Below are 20,513 nucleotides of genomic sequence, written 5' to 3'. Positions count from 1 at the left end.
GTAAATAAGTAAAACGAGTTCGTTGATGTTTAATGTACTTATTTGATAATTAAATTATCTAAGATAAGTAGTGCAGTCTTTTTTATCAATGAAACTTCATCTGACATGTCTTACACTGAATTGGAACATGGTTATCAGGCAAGTAAATGTTAACATATATTTGCAATAAAAATTTTTCACTGATATATATTTTTTTAACATAAAATAGAACATTAATGTAATGTTTTTTCAATAACTTTTTTATAGGGTTTACGGAGTGCAAGCCGACCTATATTTTATGTAGGCGATATCAATTCTGTACAATCCAATCTTATTGGCCCTGTTGCATCTTCTATTTATCGATCATCAAAAAGAGTAAGCAATAATTACAATAATATACTAAATTTTAATATTTACCTAAATTATCTCACCTAATAAAAATGATCGTATTGTTACTTTAATCACTACATAATCAAATTTTGTTTCTGATTGTTATGCATGCGATTGATAAATTTATTTATTATTTGCATTTCATGTTTTTTATATACCACAGTATTTTCAGTCTTTTAGTATTATATTTATTTGTTTGTAGATTATAAATTAAAATATCTTAATATCAAATGAATCAATAAATAAATATTATGTTTGTTGTTATTAAGAATTAAAGTAAGTATATAATATGAAGATATAAGATAAAAATATAAAAGCAGGTTTTTTTGAATCGGTATTGAATTATTACAAATATATTTTATGCATTCAATGTTTCTAAGTATATATGTATATAAAAAAAGTAAAGCTTATATAACACTTATTTGTGAATTAATTTATAAAAAAATATATTCATACTTACAAAGAATAAAAATATGAGATAATTTAATAATGTAATCTGCATATTTGTATGTAACACTTATATTAAACATTATATAAAAATATATTTTTTTATTGTATGTAGATGTTTTTATTATTTATTGCTTGTTACACAGCGAAAATTCACAACATAATGAACAGTGTTCACTTAGGGAGTGTCCAGTCATCCAAAAATAGAGTACCCATTACTCACTTTGTATTTTTGGTTATTTTATGCAAAGCATGTTCATACGTGGTTATAATGTTTTAGTTCAAGACTTTTACACTTTTTCACTATAGTGCTATATAAAAAAGTATTTATTAAACAAAATTTCTATATATAGTGTACTCCTTAGTGTTATTATTATCAAGATATCAAAATTTACTAATGGACAGCTGCTATACAGTACAAATATCATATATATTTATCAAATAATAGTTACATAGAAACTAAATGAATTGATTTTAAAATTATATTATCAATATTTTTTGAGTGATATCATCTATTTTTTGTTTCTGTTAGGTATTTTTATATTAAATCTCTAATTAACTTATTATCTATGCATGCACTAACTTTAATATTAAACATTGTAAAAGTACAACAGATCTAAATTTATAAACAAATTGGAATTACATATTTTTTTGCAGTAAATCGCGTATGATCTATAATATGTATGAATAACTGTATATTCAACTTTATTCTTACAATGGAAAGTATAAATCCTTCTATGTCTATCGAATCAACTTCTGAAGTATTTCCTGAAGTATACATTCTTGATAATGAAGCAGAACCATATTGGCTAATAATGATGGTAGAGTTTTTTATTTCAATAATAATTTAAATTTGCATTATTTATAACATGTATTTGCTCTTGTAATAGTTAAATGCTTGATATCTACTAATATATGTTATGTATTATAAAAAAAAACGTAACATATTATCTAATTCATTGATTTGCTTGTAGAATTGTATGTTATTACTTCTAAAAAGTCAAAATTATATCTATATATATATATGTAAAATTAACTTTGTTTATCTAAATACAGTAAAGCATACATATACATAAATCATAATTCGTGTAATTTTATTTTTTTGTTATATACTAAATGAATTGTAATACACAGTTTTTGAGAATGGCATGTTAAAATATATATTTCATTTTGTTTTTTCTGTTATCAGTGTGTATTGTGTACTTTCGAATTGCTAACCAAGGTTTATGATATTTGTATAGTTAGCAAAGATAGATAAAGACTTTATCATATTTACTTATTTGAAGAATATTTCTGTATCAGTGTAGTTAAAATTTTTCTACTAAGATAATTTTTTTAAAGCATTTGTGTACATGTTCTAGTAATTATAGAAAATTATGAATTCTTTAATATATTAAATTTTTGTTAGAAATATTTAATCTATACAAATATTATATCGATGTCATCATTTTTATAAAGAGATATCTCTTACTGAAAAGTATTATCTAATTACTTATAAAAGAAGTATTGATAAGCTTCATAAGCAAACTTGTTATAAAATGACTATACTCTTCATTAGCTTGTAATAATTATAAACTTCAAAATGAAATTAAAACAGATCTATGAGTTTAGTAATGCAGACACTTGATGACTACAATATTTCAATGGTATGTTCATTTCATGAATTGTGAATAATACAGAATGAAATATGCAGAATTTTTAATATATATATATATGTGTGTAATGCAACACAAATAAATTCATAATCATAAGTAATACATAAATGTAATTTTTTGCAGGATTTATATTTCTAGTGTATTTGATATCTATTATCATTTGACTTTTTTTTTGTTATAACTTTTTTTTTGTTAAAACATGTTTTTTTTTTATTTATTAAACAATGGGAGAAATGAGTTACATATTTTCATCTCATTAAAAAATGATAATAGTACTATTATTAGCATACTTTTCATAAAGCAACTGCCATATGTATTCAACTGTATAATTTCAAATTGCGTCTGCAATCATTCTACATAATAATTCATTCTGTTGTATTTTACACACCATTACCATCTAATGATAAACAGAACTATAGTAATAGTAAGAGTGTTCTTAACTGAATCATGGATTAGTTATACATTGATCGCGTACGATCTATCGTCTACTTTTCGACAGTCGTAATAATATCGAAGCGTATGAATGCTTTAATTTTACGCGGTTATATTTACAACCATATCAATCAAACAAAATTTATAAAATGCTTTTAATACAATTTTTTAAATTATATTAAAATGAAGTAATATTTAATTTATAAAAACTATATTAAATGAATAAATAAAGTAAGGCAGTTTATTTATTGATTAAATTAGGTTTAAAAGTAACTGTTCTTAATGACATATTTATCAAAATTGAATTTAATTATAACAATAAAGATTAATAAGATAAAATCATTATAAGAAATAAGATAATAGTAAATAGATAAAGACATAAAGCAGTACTGAAATTTTTTTCAATTCTCAGAAGAATGAAGTCATATGATAGTGATCTGTCTAACTATACGTATAGTGAGTGAGTAAATAACCAAGTAAACTATCTTTTACTATCAATTTAAATTTGTTAAAGTGAGGAAACTATTTACTTTTGAAATTATTATAAATAAATATTGATTTATGATTTAATACTTATTACATAGTTTTTTATTTCTGGCTAAAATACAAAACATTCCTATATGTATCAATTTTAATCTATCTATGGCTATCAAATTTATTATAACTTCTTTTATGTGCATTACAAATATATAAAAAAGTTTTTTAACAGCACAAGAGTCATTGAACAGTATCAAATATTTTAAGAAATAAAATTCTTGTTCTTGGGAAAAGAAATTTTTTTTGTAAATTATCTGTGGATTGGAGAAAAGCTTTTCTGAATAAAAAATAATGGAATGGACGTGGCTAAAGGATTGGTGGCGTTTAAAAAAATGGCGCTATTACAACCATGGAACCGATGTCGAATCAGTATCAGGCATTCAAGATATTACCGATTTGGATACTTGCTGTTACTGCGATGAATGTTTTGTAGGTTGCAAAGATTTAATAATGAGTTTTTGCTTATTTCAATCACATATCAATGCATTATACTAATGTTAAGATGTATATGTTCATATAAATAAGACCAATTAAACAAAACTCTACTATAATATTATTAATATATAATATATTATTGTTTGATTGTAATGGCATTCTTATTTATATTTACTTTATTATTTTTAAGAAATAGGAGATATATATATCTATATCTATATCTATATCTATATCTATATCTATATACATTATAAAACATACATGAGATAATATCCATATAGCTCATAGTAATTCTTATTATGTTTAGCGACCTTCTATGTCCTTCAGTTCAATATATTTCTACTTTGCTCTTATGATATGTTTAGTTCTATCAATCTAAAATATGTTTTATGCATAATTTATCAATGCTTACATGATTTAATCAAATTAATATTTTAACATTTACTAAAATATAAGTCATTAGATCATAGTAATATCGCATGTTTTAACAATTGCACATGCACATGAAAGTTTGAAAGGAAAGCAGATAGTGTTCTGTGACAGACATATGTTTTCCTTTTTATGTAGGCAATAACACATGTGATCAACCTGTAAATTTCTTATGTAATTAAGTGGAAAAGAATAATCAAAATAAATAATAGAATGAGTAATAGTCCACAATATGATGAAACTAGCCTCGATCAAAATACTGGTGACGAACCCAGCTTTTTGACCTGTCTAAAGGCGTACTGGGTGAGCACTGTTTAAGACAATCTTTATAGAAAATTTATTTCAGTAGCATTGGCAGATAATATATAAGCTTGTAGTACACTTAGCAATGTATTAATACTTATAATAATGTATAGATATTATGTTTTTAAACATATTTATATAATAGAGCCACTCTCTCTTTATAAAGCTATGCTGAAATGTTATTAAATAATATTGCTTGCTTTTCACACCATATGCACATACATGTATACATACATATATATATACGTGTGTGTATATATATATATATTATATGTGTATATATATATATATATGTATACACATACACAACATATAAGTATTTTTCCTATATTTTTATCAAAATATCTTAAATATTTCTTTTTATGTTATAGGCCGAACTGTCAGAAGGGTGTGGTAATGATGATGCGTGTATGGGGGGTACGGAACTTGAAGGAGAAGGGAAACAAGTTCTGGTTGGAATATGTGCAATGGCTAAAAAATCGCAGAGTAAACCGATGAAAGAAATTTTAACACGACTTGAAGAATTTGAATATATTAAGATTGTTGTATTCCCAGAAGAAGTTATTTTAAAAGTAATATTTAAAAATTTACATATTTTTAAAGACATGGCTATAAATATAACTAAAATCATAATACATATATTTCTTATTTCACAGGAATCAGTAGAAGATTGGCCCATAGTTGATTGTTTAATAAGTTTTCATAGCAAAGGATTTCCTCTTGATAAAGCTATTAATTATGCTGATCTTCGAAATCCTTTCATAATTAATAATCTTCCAATGCAATATGACATTCAAGTAAGTAAATATATATGTTTATAAAATCTTTTATTTTCGAATAAAATCCTATTATATAAACTTAATGTAAAAAATAAAATTATTTGATAAAGAATAATTATGAACATAGATATTCTATTTCTCTTGATAAATATTTTAATAGAATTTATATTATTTAGGATCGTAGAAGAGTCTATGCTATATTAGAAAGTGAGGGTATAGAAATTCCACGTTATGCTGTATTAGATAGGGATTCTGCCGATCCAAAACGTGAGTAACACTACCTAGTTTTTATATTTTATTTAACATGCTTTTTTATCACTGTTATTTTATCCTAATTTGTACTATTATGTATTATTAATATTATTTATATTATATTTATATATAAATATACAGTTTTTGACATGCAAAAAACAAAGAACCCATTTCAGATCACGAGTTAGTTGAATCCGAGGATCATGTTGAAGTCAATGGGGTTATTTTTAACAAACCATTCGTGGAGAAGCCTGTATCTGCTGAAGATCATAACATTTATATTTATTACCCAACATCTGCTGGTGGAGGTAGTCAAAGATTATTTAGAAAAGTATGTATATATTTAAATATATATATGCGATTTATATATAATACGTATTAATAATTCATAAATATTTTTTTTAACGTAGATAGGAAGCCGTAGTAGTGTGTACTCTCCAGAATCTCGAGTTCGGAAAACAGGCTCTTATATTTATGAAGATTTTATGCCCACTGATGGTACAGATGTAAAAGTATATACTGTAGGTCCTGATTATGCACATGCAGAAGCTAGAAAAAGTCCAGCATTAGATGGTAAAGTTGAAAGAGATTCAGAAGGCAAAGAAATTCGTTATCCTGTTATATTGAGTAATGCTGAAAAATTAATAAGTAGAAAAGTTTGTTTGGCCTTTAAACAAACAGTTTGTGGTTTCGATTTATTAAGGTACGTATATCTATAAATATATTATTTTATTATATAATTGTATTATATTTTTTTATTAATAATGATTGTAATACTTATAGAGCAAATGGACAGTCATTTGTTTGTGATGTTAATGGATTTAGCTTTGTAAAAAATTCCAATAAATATTATGACGATTGTGCGAAGATATTGGGAAATATGATATTAAGAGAATTAGCACCAACTTTACATATTCCATGGAGTGTACCATTTCAGTTAGATGATCCACCTATAGTACCAACTACGTTTGGCAAAATGTACATTTTATTTTTAATTATATTTATTGATGATAAATACATAGATCTATAATAAATATTTAACTTTTTAGGATGGAACTACGTTGCGTTGTGGCGGTCATAAGGCATGGTGATAGAACACCAAAGCAGAAGATGAAAGTAGAAGTTCGTCATCCTAAGTAAGTATATCATAATTTCATCATGAACATTGTATTAATTATATTAATAAAACAATAATTTCAACAGGTTTTTCGAGATATTTGCAAAATATGATGGTTACAAACATGGTCATGTAAAATTGAAGCGACCGAAACAATTACAAGAAATATTGGATACCGCACGTAGTTTGTTAGCAGAAATACAGCATCGTGCAGCAGGTCCTGAATTAGAAGAAAAGCAAGGGAAATTAGAACAGTTAAAAAGTGTACTAGAAATGTAAGTAATTGTATAATTTGGTTGTGTTCAAAGAATTTCAATTCCATAATCATTACTTGAAATTATAATTTATGATGTAATGTTTATGTAGGTATGGTCATTTTTCTGGTATAAATCGTAAAGTACAAATGAAGTATCAACCACGTGGGAGACCGAGGGGAAGTTCTTCCGACGATGGTAACAATCATAGTATGCTTCTTTTATTTATTATGTAATCTAGGTAGAATTATTATACATTTTTATACCTCTTCTGTATGAGACCGTGATTATGAAAGTGGTGTAGGTAATTTAAAAATTTTAAGAATAATGTATAAGAGAGAGAGACAAAATATCAGTGTCTCATATATTAACAAAGTGATATATAAACATCGAAACAATTTTATGTATTGTTGTACAGATAGTTCCTTCGTTAATATTATCTTTATATATATATATATATATATTCGGTAGAACATCAATATTATTTTATAAATTGATTATTTTTATAATAGATCGACTGGGAGAACCATCTCTTGTTCTAATACTTAAATGGGGCGGCGAATTAACACCAGCTGGACGTATTCAAGCCGAAGAATTAGGAAGAATATTTCGTTGCATGTACCCTGGTGGTCAAGGTAGACACCTTAGTGGTTCGTATCTTATATTCATTTGCTCATCATATATGCTTATTTATTAAGTTGATATATAATATCGAAAATATTATTTATGAATTTTTATTATTTTCCTGCACTTTAGCCATACATGCTCATATAAATATGGAATTACTGGATTGAAGCAAATGTTGAAAAGTTTGTTGTGTGTACATAGTTATACTATTTAAATTTTTTACACGAACAATAGCTATATTATACATCCAAATTTTTTTTATATTCACCATTAGTATCAATTCATAAAACATTGTTAAATATATGTAAAATATTACATATTAATTACTATAATTCTAATCCCTTCGTTATTATTATGAGAAAGAATATTTTTCTATGATACAAATATTGATTCATAGATAATTTTGAATATTATTTCAGAGGAAGACACAGAGATGTTACCAAATCACGGTAACTTTTTATTCTGTACCCATGCTTGTTTGTAGTTGTGTGTAGATTACATATATTGTTGTGCTTAGAAACAGCTTTTTGCAAAATCAATGCCACCAATAGAATATTTTTATAAAGAATATATTTTTAATTGTTATAAAATAAAATACTTATACAATTAGCTATTATCATTAAGTGGCATTGTTTTCAGCATTATGTGTTTTAATAATGGAAGTATATAACTATGCTAGATGCTTTCATTTCATAACACAGAGTATTTGTTTTTATTCACATATGGTCATCTAAATTACTTGTATCATTCTTACGTAATTAATTATTTTATAACAATATTTTAAAATCGATGTACTTTAAAATTTGGTATTAGAACTAGTTACATACAATTTCTTTTTAACATAATGAAAAAAATGGATCATGTATGATTTAACTACATAACTCATGTTTTTATCAAATTATTGTATATTTCAATAATTAAATAAAAAATGTGATTATTATCTATGAATATGATTATTAAAAAAATATATATATGTGTATAACAATTTTATTGAAAGCATGATCATTAATGAATTTAATCATGTTTTATATAGGTGAATATGCTGGAGCTCAAGGACTAGGTTTACTTCGTCTTCATTCTACATTTCGTCATGATTTAAAGATATATGCAAGTGATGAAGGAAGAGTTCAAATGACTGCAGCTGCTTTTGCAAAGGGATTACTTGCATTAGAGGGTGAACTTACGCCAATTTTGGTGCAAATGGTTAAAAGTGCGAACACAAATGGACTTCTTGATAACGATTGTGATAGCAGCAAATATCAAAATATGTAAGTTCATAATATTTCCATTTATGTAATATACATATATCATTATAAATATATTTCGCAGGGTTAAAACTCGTTTACACGAATTATTACAACAAGACAGAGAATTTACTCGTGAAGATCGAGAACAAATTAATCCAGGGAACGCATTAAGTATCAATGCAGCCATGGATTTTGTTAAAAATCCTGTTAGATGTTGTCAACATGTTCATGCACTGATTCAAAAACTTATGGATATCGTACGCATAAAAAAGGATGATCCAAAGACAAAAGGTATATGCACTTCTATTTTTTATAAATATTTCTTTTAAGATAGTAATTTTTATTATTTCAGATGCAATACTTTATCACGGAGAAACGTGGGAATTAATGGGACGTCGCTGGGGAAAAATAGAAAAAGATTTTTGTACGAAAAACAAAAGATTTGATATATCAAAAATTCCAGATATTTACGATTGCATTAAATATGACTTGCAGCATAATAATCATACCTTACAATTTGATCATGCAGAAGAATTATATATTTATGCGAAATATCTTGCAGATATTGTTATACCTCAGGTAATTATTCAAAAATATATGTATTATTTTAATTATATATTATTATACGAACACATTTCGTATCATTTTTTTAATAGGAATATGGATTAACTGTACAAGAAAAGCTTACAATAGGTCAAGGTATTTGTACGCCTCTTTTAAAAAAAATAAGAGCTGATTTACAGAGAAATATTGAAGAGTCTGGAGAAGAAACAGTTAATAGATTAAATCCAAGGTATATAAGAGAATGTGTATATATATATATATATATAAAATTAAAATTATTATATAACTTTGATCAAGTTTTCTATAATAATTTCTGTGGTATACAGATATTCCCATGGTGTTTCAAGTCCTGGTCGACACGTACGTACGAGACTATATTTTACAAGTGAAAGTCACGTACACTCTTTGCTTACCGTCTTGCGTTATGGTGGCTTGCTTGATGTAAGTGATACGTACGCATGCTTAAATAATAAGTTTGTGTATATGTATATTTCACTGTTAAATTTTTAAATAATATTAATTAAAAAAATAACATGTTTTCTTTTTCCTATAATAGGTAGTAAAAGATGAACAATGGAGAAGAGCCATGGAGTATGTCAGTATGGTTTCTGAATTAAATTACATGTCACAAATTGTAGTTATGTTATATGAAGATCCAACTAAAGACCCTAGTTCAGAAGAACGATTTCACGTTGAACTACATTTTAGTCCTGGTGTTAATTGTTGCGTTCAAAAAAATTTACCACCTGGACCAGGATTTAGACCACATTCTCGTAACGAAAGTAGTCACAACATGGTAAATGGCATTGCTTTTTTTCTCTCTTTTATATATACATATATATATATCATCAAAGAAGTGTCAATGTAATTTTGTATTATTTTTGTTTTAATATAAGGGAGAGAATGGTGGTTCTGGACAAGATAGCGTGTCACAATGCAGTACACGTATAGAAGAGGAAGATACTGAATTAAGCATTCTAGAGGATGAGATAATAAATCCACCAGTACAAGCTGTATGTTATTTAATTCATGTATTATAAGATGCGCGAAGTTCTTAAGATTCGATTACTATAAGAATTAATTTATAAGAATGGAGTTGTATTTTTTAAGATAAATATCTTATTGCAAATAAGTAATCATACAAATTTTTTTAAATATTTTAAGGAAACTTCTCCTACTGTGGGACATGATGTCGTAGATTCAACGTTAGATAGTCCTACAACTAGTAGAGGTATCGATATGATGGATTTGGATCCTAATATGATGGACGAACCATATGATAGTGGATTTTTACAAAGTTCCGCACCTATTCCGATTAGGCATGTAATGCGTATCAAGTTGGTTTTTTTTCTTTTTTTTTTATTTATATATATACATACATATATATACATAAATAATTATCCTTGAGAATGTTCATCATTGAAATTGTTCTTTTAAAGTGCAAGAACAGTCGCTGGTCACGAAGCCGCAAGACTTGGTAGTCAATTAGCAGCTAGTCAAAGACAGAGACGTGAAAGAGAAGCAAGTGTTATGGTGGAACCACGTGCTCGTAGCTATGATCATCAACATCAAGAAAAGGCTGAAAAGGGTAAGCTTTCTTAATATAATGCTTGCAATATAATTTGACTTATAACACTGGATATTCACGATCAATTTTTATAAGTTTTTTCTATCGATATTTGAATAATCAATTTTTCATTCATATCACAATAATAGTGCGATGCTCTTTTAATGATAAAAAATTTAACGAATTGTGATACATAACTACTGCATGAATATTAATTGTTATATATTTTTCATGTTTTTGCACATCACGAATTTTGTGTGTACTCATGTTGTCTATATTTAAAATCAATTAGAGAAAATTTCTTGTAAATTATGTATTTTTAATAATGTGATATACATATATTATAAATATTATATATATATATAGATATTTTAAAATTCAAATCTTACGATTGTTTTTATAATTATTACAATTAAACAAATTTTATTAATGTTCATTATAATGGTCAAGGCATTAAAAAAAAATATTATATAAAGTATCAATAAAATTAACAATTTTTTACAATATTGAATTTATATATGCTACATAATTAATAATCAATTTCTACAATAATAATAGATAGTATATCGTACGCGTAAATTATAGATTAGATATGCATATTTAGGCAGAGATGATTTATTTCTATTCTTAACAATAAAAAACAAATATTTGAAAAGAAAAAATGTCAGGAGTTTTTAAAATGAATTTAAATAAAATAGGTTTACTTTTAATTATTTTTTTGGATTATATAACATATTTTGACATTGATGTGACAATGTCTTGTGTGTTCCTATGTCTTATTTTGTAGCTGCGGACAAGCTGCAGTATCAGAGCTTGGACGCGGTCAACAAAGAAGGTATGTCATTTTACCTTCTTGTCGTTATCTTCGTAAATCATTGTGTATAGTAATAGTATAGTTATCACTACAACATTTAATGAACAACAGTTTCATTTTCCATCAATATATGTTGTATATAAGGGTGGACCATTAGAAATAAAACACTTCAATATTTAATTTATATTTGAATATAAAAAATATAATGAGTAAAATTTACTGTTATTTTTTTTTTCGTGTTCCAATGTAATTTAAATATTGAAGTGTTTTATTTCTAATGGTCCACCTTAATATATTATATTTTTGTACGGATTATGTATTCTTTCGTTTATAATTATACAGTTCATATGCCATACAGACAATACATTTAAGAATAGAAAAGAATCTTCTGCTACACATTATTAATTTTATGACGAAAAATTTATCTTAAATAAAACATTTATGTTATTAAAAAAAAAAAAAAAAAAAAAAAAAGGAAAGAAAAGTATGTATGTTTGCATATAGATAGGTTTTGCAAACAATAGAATTGTTTTTAAAATATCTCATGCAGTAGTCTTAACAAAAGGAAATTACATTAAACTTCTTGTAAAAGAATTTTCATTTATCTGTTATTACATATTTTTATTTTACACTTACTATGATATCGTGTTTTCTACATATTACTATATATTACACATACACATATTCATTAGATTTAAATTTTCCATTCGATTTATATTTAAATTTGACATAGTATTTTTGCTTCCCATATATAGAATAAGTACATATATAAAAAAAAAATTATAAATCATTTTTAAGTTTAACAACTATTTTTTATTTATGTTAAATATTTATTTAGAAACATATTTATATTTATTGTGTATATACATAAGATTTTGATTTTCAGTATGAGAACTTCTACATTATTAATTTGAGTACAACTATAGTATAACTCTTAACGTGTGGTATGGTGCTGTTCACTTATGAATTTTATCAAAATAAGTAGGAAGCAGTTCGAAATAACTCTTTGCTCAGCGATAGTTGTGCGCGTGGAAGCCAACTAACTCATTTAGGCAACTACTTGAACCATGCATATATATTGTGTTGTGGTTCATGTAGTTGTCTTCCTGATTCCTTTTTCCTAATTTCATATATGATTCCTAGATTAATTTATAACTTTTATAGCACATTATAATATTTATCCATGGTGCTTTATATTTACATAAAATACAGCTGTATTATATATAAAAAAAAAAAAAAAAAAAAAAAAATAGACATCATCAGTACACGGCATGATTGAATTTAACGAAAATAATTTTTAAAAAGTTGCTTATAATAAGAAAAAAATATATTCTTTCTCTGTTTTTTTTTTCTTTTTTCTTCTTTTTTCTTCTCAATGTCTAATAATATATAATAATTGCTGTCAAATTCTTATGCATAATTGTAATCGTTGCTTGTTACTATCTGTGTTATTACTAATCACATTTTTGTTATCTTGTGTCTCTTTTTAATATCTCTTTGCTAACATAATTGCACTAACATTTTCTTTATTAACAATTGTGTTTTTATAATTGCGTCAATTTATGTATCTTTTCGTAAATTAAAAAACTTATATAGTTTATCAATCCTATGTAATATATTTGATACGATTATTTATTATTATTTAAAAAAACAATTTTTTTATAAAAGAAATTAAATGGTAGTAGATATTAAATCGATTATAACAATTGATGTTTGGTTGGCTTGCTAGTTGCATGGTTATCGTATTTCTTATGTGTAAAAATATTAACATGCACACATACTACACTTACTCTTTTACTTTAATTTTGGCAGTGAATCTTCTGAAAAAAAGAAAAGAAAAAAAAACGATATTTACAGCTGCTTATGCTTATAAAAAAAGATATCAAAAATAATTCAATTATTTATAAACGTAAAAAATATAAAATTTCAATATCTTTTATTAGTTATCAATTTAAATATCAATATAACGATTGTAACTATCAATATAAAAACTGCTGCCAACAGTAATGCTTATCTATCTTTCTTCTTTGGTGCTGGGTTTTTAATTGTCTATTTCTTTCTTTTTTCCCTCCTTTGTACCTTGTCCTAATGCAACATCATCATCTCTAATTTTGATAATAAAATTTAATGACTTCATATTAATATTATTTCATTTTCAATCATGCAAAAAATATATATTAAAATAAAACTGTATAAAACAAAAACAAAAAAAAAACAGAACATTCAAATTACTATAAAAACACTTTGAATGTGCCTGTGTACCTGGGACAGCCTATAGCTTTACCACACTCAGTTAGCTCACCAGAATTACCTATTCCTTTGGTTCAAACTTCCACCCCATTTTCACCTCCTTTGATAACCGTACATGATATTCCTTTAGCTTCACCTATCAATTATAATTCAAAAAAAAATACAAGCGCACCATCTCCACCGAAAGATCTAGTAGCGTCAGACCTCGATAGTTATCATCTTTCTTCTGTGAATCAGGAACAATTGAAAAACAAGAAAACATATGGAGGTTTCCATACAGAGATAATTCTACCTAATATTAAAGTGGATGGTGAGTCAAATGATTTTGATCCTATGTCAGAATCTCTGTCAATGGTTAATTCTTCTTCTTTATCACTTTCTTCTCATAATAATTTATGTCCCATAGGAACAACAATTTCGACTGTCAATGTTGCAAATCCGGTTGAAAATACTAACAATTCTAAACGATCACGATCTTTATCACCTTGTCCTACGAGATGTCTTTGTTATAATTGTAACGTTTCTGAGTTGATTTTACAGAGCAGAGATCTTCCTCCTTTAGAACGTTCTAACTTTAGGACCTATTTTGTACGATCTCTTTCTCATAAATTCTTTAATTGTTCCTGTTATACGTTGGCTAATATATGGCAAAACTTATCGCCAAATCTTTCTCAATGTTCTTCTTGTTGCGACATAGTTTCTTCGACCGATAGCCTTGCACAAAATCGTGGTCAATTCCTAAATCCTTCGTGTTCTTTAGTCCATCTTGCATCTCATTCTAATCATAAAATATATAAAAAGCATTATTTAATTCCCATTTCACCAGAGAAACAAATATCTGGTTCGCAGTCTCCCATTGAATCACCATCCAAGTGTAATTGCATTTTTTCACAAAGACACTATCTAAGAAGAGATAGTCACGGCACGGATTTATCAATGTTGAATGAAGCGAAAAGTGCATCGACAGAGGAACCTATTTCTCATGTATTGAGAAGATCAAACTCATGTCCAAATATAATAACAAGATTTAATTTAGAACTTGTAGTATCTCATTCTGATCCTCATAGTTACCTTGGCAATGATAGTTCTTCCATATCCCCTTGTCCTCAGAATCGCAGGCGATATTCTTGTTCTGATACAAAAAAACAAAATGTCTCACAGCACTTGACAGACAATGGTATTCTGCATGGTCATGTTCACGGTAACAATAGTCACTACCATGAATCCTCTCATTGCAAATCAAATAACCATCAGCCTAAGTGTCCACGTGCACCATTTTCCCAACTCCAGCCTCAACGATCCTTCTCATCCCCAGACACACGACCTTCGATCATTCAACCTGACCCTACCTGCACAGCAAGGCGCCACCGTCACAGTATCTCCGGACAGATGAGTTATTTCAAGCTGCTGGGATATAACGTTAGCAAGAAGTTGACCGGCTCAACAAACAGTCTCTTCAGTACTGCAGTAATCAGTGGATCTTCCAGTGCTCCGAATCTTAAAGATATGATTCCACCACATGCTATGATTCCACCACATGTTGCTGGTAAGTATACATACATACGTACACGTTCACCATTTTAAGAACAATTTTAATTAATAGTATTACCATGTGCTCTATAGTATACATTATTAAGCTTTTTCTACAGAATACATTAGGATAAGTATTTATCAATTTGATGTCGATCAAATGTTTTCCGATATTATTTAACATTTGAAACTGATACTATGTGTGATAAAACATGCGATATAAAATATACAACGAAATATTTTCCTTTTAATAGCGATAGAAGGTTTTGGCGGCGTCCCTCCGATAAGACCATTGGAAACCCTTCATAATGCATTGTCTTTGCGTCAACTGGATTCATTTCTTGAAATGATGACAAGTGCACCTTTGTTTCGAACTCCTGCTTCTTCTCCTCCAAAATATCCATCACCTGGGGGCTCAGTCAATCCAAATCTTAACGTAGGAGGCATTAGTCGCGAGTACCAATCTTCCGACTTGGAAGCCGTCAGGTACTGTAAGAAATTAAATAAAGTACCCTTGTGAGTATTGAGTTTTTTTTTACTTTAATTTAAATTACATCTCATATATATATATTATTTCATTGAATTATGCAACATTATATATCATTTATATATTTAATCATGACAATGCATTTCTTATATTCTACAGTTACACACACTTTTTATCGCTAACAAATTATATACTAATATATTATATTATATATTATATACATTATATACTATATATATTATATATAATTCTATTTTATGTTATTTAAATATATATTTGTAGCCAATATATTTTTGTAACAGGTATATAACACCAACTCCAATTCAATACAAATCTTGTGGCGATGGAGACACGTGTGACATCAGAAATCAGCCATCACCCACAAGTCCAAATAGTAAGTATACATTCTATAATGTTACTATAAAAGAATAATTATTTTTTATAACGTTAATTTTTATAACGTAAATAATTTTAGGTACAGGATGGAGTAGCGAACCACAATCATTTCTATCTTCCGAACCATCATCCCCTGCACCAACATCGACAGGAGAATGCAGTATGTCTATCAGTTTAATTAGTAATGATGGGTGAGTATGAGTAAATATTTATATTTAAAGTATCCTACATAAATTTATATGAGGATAGGATATATAAATCTTTATTATACACATAGAGCACCATCATACAGTGGAGCCCCAAAGTTTCCCACAACTCCAGGTCTTGATCTTGATTTCAATGATTTTTGTATGAATATAGATCAAGAGAATCACGAAGGTCGGGGTAGTGTTTCATATACAGATTATTATAGCAACGAAGACGGTCAAATCCGTAAAGGTCCATCTTATACAAGTACTACGCAAAAGATAGTAGTTTCATCGGACGATCTTCCTATCGATACAGTTGATGACGACGAAGAACATACATTAACGTTGCGTCAAACCGAAGCACAGAAAAAGCAAGATGTTAAATTATTATTCGAACAAGTAGAAAATCCTAATGCGACAAAATCAACTGTTGGTTATAAAAAAATAGGAAGGTAAATATCCTCTAACAGATAAGGATACTTTTTTCACATATCTATTAACTTAAGTGCTGAGCTGCTAAAAATCGTATAACATTCGAATATTTCGTCGTTCGTATATTAACTATTAAGAAAAGAAAATGATCTGTGCTTGTAAGGACTTTATTATTATCATTGATTTGTTCATTTAGATTTCGCGTTGAGAGTATGGAAATATCAGATGACGACGTTAGAATCAAAGAGCCTAGCAGTGTATGTTCATCTTCGGATAAGAATAAATTACTTACCTTGCAAAAAATGGAAACTACTAACGTAGAAAGAGGTCCAACTCACAGAAGTAAAGAGACCAGGCATAAAAGGAAGAATTTTTCACGATCGCAAAGCGTGTCAACGCCAAAAACGTTTGTTGCTAAATCTGATACAAATTTTAGTTTTAAATCCGTCAAGTCTAAAGAAAGCTTCTCAGCAATGACAGATAAAGATTTGGAGAAATGGAAATTAAGCAAAACCAAGTCAGATCCTTCTACCTCGTGTACAGAAACTCAGAAAGAACCGATATTAACTATGGCTAGCAGTTTAACAGATAGCCCTAGTGTAACTATTGGATTTGACATACAAGATGAAAAAAACGAATAGTTCCTCTAATATCTTTATTCTATATATTTTATCAATAATTCTAGAAAGTTTAATAGGATAAAATGGAGTAATAATTTAAACTCAATATTTTTCTGAATATTCTATGTGTTTTATGTTATATGACTTTTAATAGATATTATTAAACGAACGGATATAATACTTTTATGAATATTACGATATATAAACAATATCCTCTAATTTTAAAATAATGAATGTTAAATAATACATGCAAGAAATATGAGTACTTAATCCCACCTAATTGCACCAAAATAATATTAAAAAATTATCGTATATAAATAATACACCATATATGTAATAATCTCTTATGATAAAAATTTTTCATTTAGATTTTAATTTCGTAAGTATATGATTTATGTTAGATATTAGTCGTATTATTTTCTGTTACATTACATTGTTATTATTTAGAATGACAATTAATGCAAAAATAGTAAGATACAGAATCTCAAGTATTTTTAACTCATAGAATAAATAGAAATTATATTAGTTCATTATTATTTCAGTACAATTGTGTTTACGTATTTACGAATATTTACTTAGACTGTAAAAATCCTTGTGCGCTTATATGCTTGCAATAATATTTTTTCTTATATCTTGTTATTTATCTTCTTTTGAAACAAGATTTCCATATGAAATAAATATAAAACGATAGAGAAAAAGGAAGAAAGAGAAAGATGTGAAATAAAATATTTTTGTTATCAATGTTTTAAACTTCTTGCTGTAATGTAAAGTACAAGGATTAGATAGCATAAAAAAAAATATATATATATATATGGGAATATAACTATATATATCTAAAACTATGGAAATATGCAAATAGTTGATTGCAGTCTAGTACTTGCATCGTACAAGTAATATCTGTGATTAGATAGCATGGAATTGATTTCCCCGTACAGTGTATAAATATTAAACGAGATTGTATAGATATCTCTGTTTATATATATGTCATATATGTATTTCTGAAAACAATGTTAATAGTTCACCATACGTAAACGGCGCTAACAAACAAATTTCCCTTCATTAATAACAAATATTATTTAACCATAATTTTTGATTAAAATTTTATTATTTTTACTAGTTTAATTTTTAAAAGACTTACAATTATTTCTAAGCTTCGGAATTAAATGAAAGTAAAAAATAAACGATGATATTAATAAAACATACATAGAAACGCCATTTATAATAATCGTGAACAATTATTTCAATTGATATTAGATAAAAGAAAAATAGTGAACAAACTTTAACACATAGTATGAAGTTTTGTATAGATGTACAATATAATAAAATATCAGAAGAATATTAAAATATGTATGTAAATGAAATAAAATACCTACGAGGAATATAAATGAAAAAAATGTATTTTTATTTATTCATCTCTTCGAAATATTTCCTTGAATATATGTAGATATATCGATTGATCTAAGATATAGATCTCTAGATCGTAACTAAAATTAGATGAAAAGTCGGTATTATTGATGTCGTTCTATTTAACGAGATACTGTAACGAATCTATGTAATAAGCGTCGAAACGGCAAAACCCCCATGACAAAGTCGCATAATTTCGGACAGAGGCGTGACCCCTTTTGCGGGGTTCTCTCTCTATTGTTAGAGTTGCAAGAAAATCAGATCAAAGGAACACGTGCACTGCGGGGGATACTTATGCGATTGTCCTTGCGCCTCGTTTACATCGTCCCTTATGTTTGTCCCAATTTATCCGAATTTTTTCGTTATAGGGGTGTTACCCAGTAATAATCGGCTAATATCCAGTTACGTGTTCTAAATGTCTCATTCATATTCGATGTATTTTTAGATATCTATAGAAATATCAGAATTAAATATTTTTGTGATCTTTCTCCTCTAAATCTTTGCAATAATCAGCTAATGTCTAATCACGGTTTTACATATTTAATTCTCTGATTCGATGTATCTCTAGATATATAAATATCCAAGTTAAATATTTTCTAAATTTTCTTCGATTCTTTCTTATGAGATTTTTTACATATAATATCTCGAATATCTTCGGTTATTATATAATTTGTATATTATTTATAATAGAAAATATAATAGATTTCTTTAGATGCAAATAGTAGAATATTTATAGAGAAGGATAAGATAGAAAAGATATGTAAAAGTTTGGTAAACCGATTCGAAAATGTTGAACTTTGGATATTTGAGCTTTCATTTGCCGTCGTTTGTTCTGGAAAAGCACATCAGAATTCGGATCGAGGCTTTTCGGCGCCGACGCTCGTAGCATTGATCCAAAGCGTCAGCTTGCAGTTATGGATATAGTGCATATTACCAGGGCCGACGTTGAAGACGTTCGAAACCCTGCTCAAACGCGTTGTGTATGATGTATCGTTTCATTTAATTCTTAATAATAATCGCATGCGACGAGATACATTATTTCTTTCACGAAATCGTATTAATATTTTGTATCTTGTTTTCCCGAATTTAAAATCAAAAATTAAACGAAAGATATTTCGTTAACAAATTGTTATAGTTTTTTTTTTAATTGCAAAAACAGCACAAAAGTGTAACGAAAACGTTAATTCAATATAATAGATATAGTGAGTTACTTGAAAGAACCGCACGAATTGTTAATTATATGCACCCCCATAACAAAAGCAAGCACTTTCCGAGCTAACGCGATTCGACACGGTAAAATGGGTCGTCATGTTTATACATATTGGAAAGGGACGAGCTCACGTCAAGTGAGTCTGCTAATATCTATTTAATTAATTCG

At 27.3% G+C, this 20,513-nt stretch overlaps 1 protein-coding gene across 31 annotated transcripts; it reads left to right on the top strand.

The window, feature by feature from the left end:
* The first annotated feature begins 4 nt into the window (after nt 1-4).
* Nucleotides 5-18,695, top strand: LOC122635002 (inositol hexakisphosphate and diphosphoinositol-pentakisphosphate kinase 2). 31 transcript variants are annotated; one of them, XM_043824679.1, is made up of 30 exons: nt 5-138; nt 247-354; nt 4,979-5,179; nt 5,264-5,404; nt 5,563-5,653; nt 5,803-5,969; nt 6,049-6,341; nt 6,422-6,616; nt 6,688-6,774; nt 6,842-7,030; nt 7,122-7,219; nt 7,522-7,659; nt 8,056-8,085; nt 8,670-8,904; nt 8,966-9,174; nt 9,236-9,462; nt 9,540-9,676; nt 9,774-9,888; nt 10,004-10,243; nt 10,344-10,460; nt 10,612-10,784; nt 10,887-11,035; nt 11,802-11,849; nt 14,047-14,388; nt 15,436-15,624; nt 15,863-16,124; nt 16,398-16,489; nt 16,571-16,682; nt 16,769-17,131; nt 17,308-18,695. In XM_043824679.1, exons 1-30 carry the CDS (start codon nt 106-108, stop codon nt 17,750-17,752), a joined length of 5,226 nt encoding a protein of 1,741 aa, XP_043680614.1. In that variant the 5' UTR covers nt 5-105; the 3' UTR covers nt 17,753-18,695. The 31 variants fall into 31 exon arrangements, with proteins under 31 accessions (XP_043680614.1, XP_043680613.1, XP_043680598.1 ...); XM_043824678.1 differs by having other exon boundaries at nt 15,394-15,624; XM_043824668.1 differs by lacking the exons at nt 5-138; nt 247-354 and adding exons at nt 3,248-3,363; nt 3,753-3,869; nt 4,443-4,607 and having other exon boundaries at nt 14,047-15,624.
* Nucleotides 18,696-20,513: the final 1,818 nt, after the last annotated feature.

The sequence above is a fragment of the Vespula pensylvanica genome, chromosome 16 (genome assembly GCF_014466175.1).
Source record: "Vespula pensylvanica isolate Volc-1 chromosome 16, ASM1446617v1, whole genome shotgun sequence".
Classification (NCBI taxonomy): domain Eukaryota; kingdom Metazoa; phylum Arthropoda; class Insecta; order Hymenoptera; family Vespidae; genus Vespula; species Vespula pensylvanica.
Note: the sequence above shows the minus strand (reverse complement) of the source record. Positions and strands in the feature narration are given on the sequence as shown.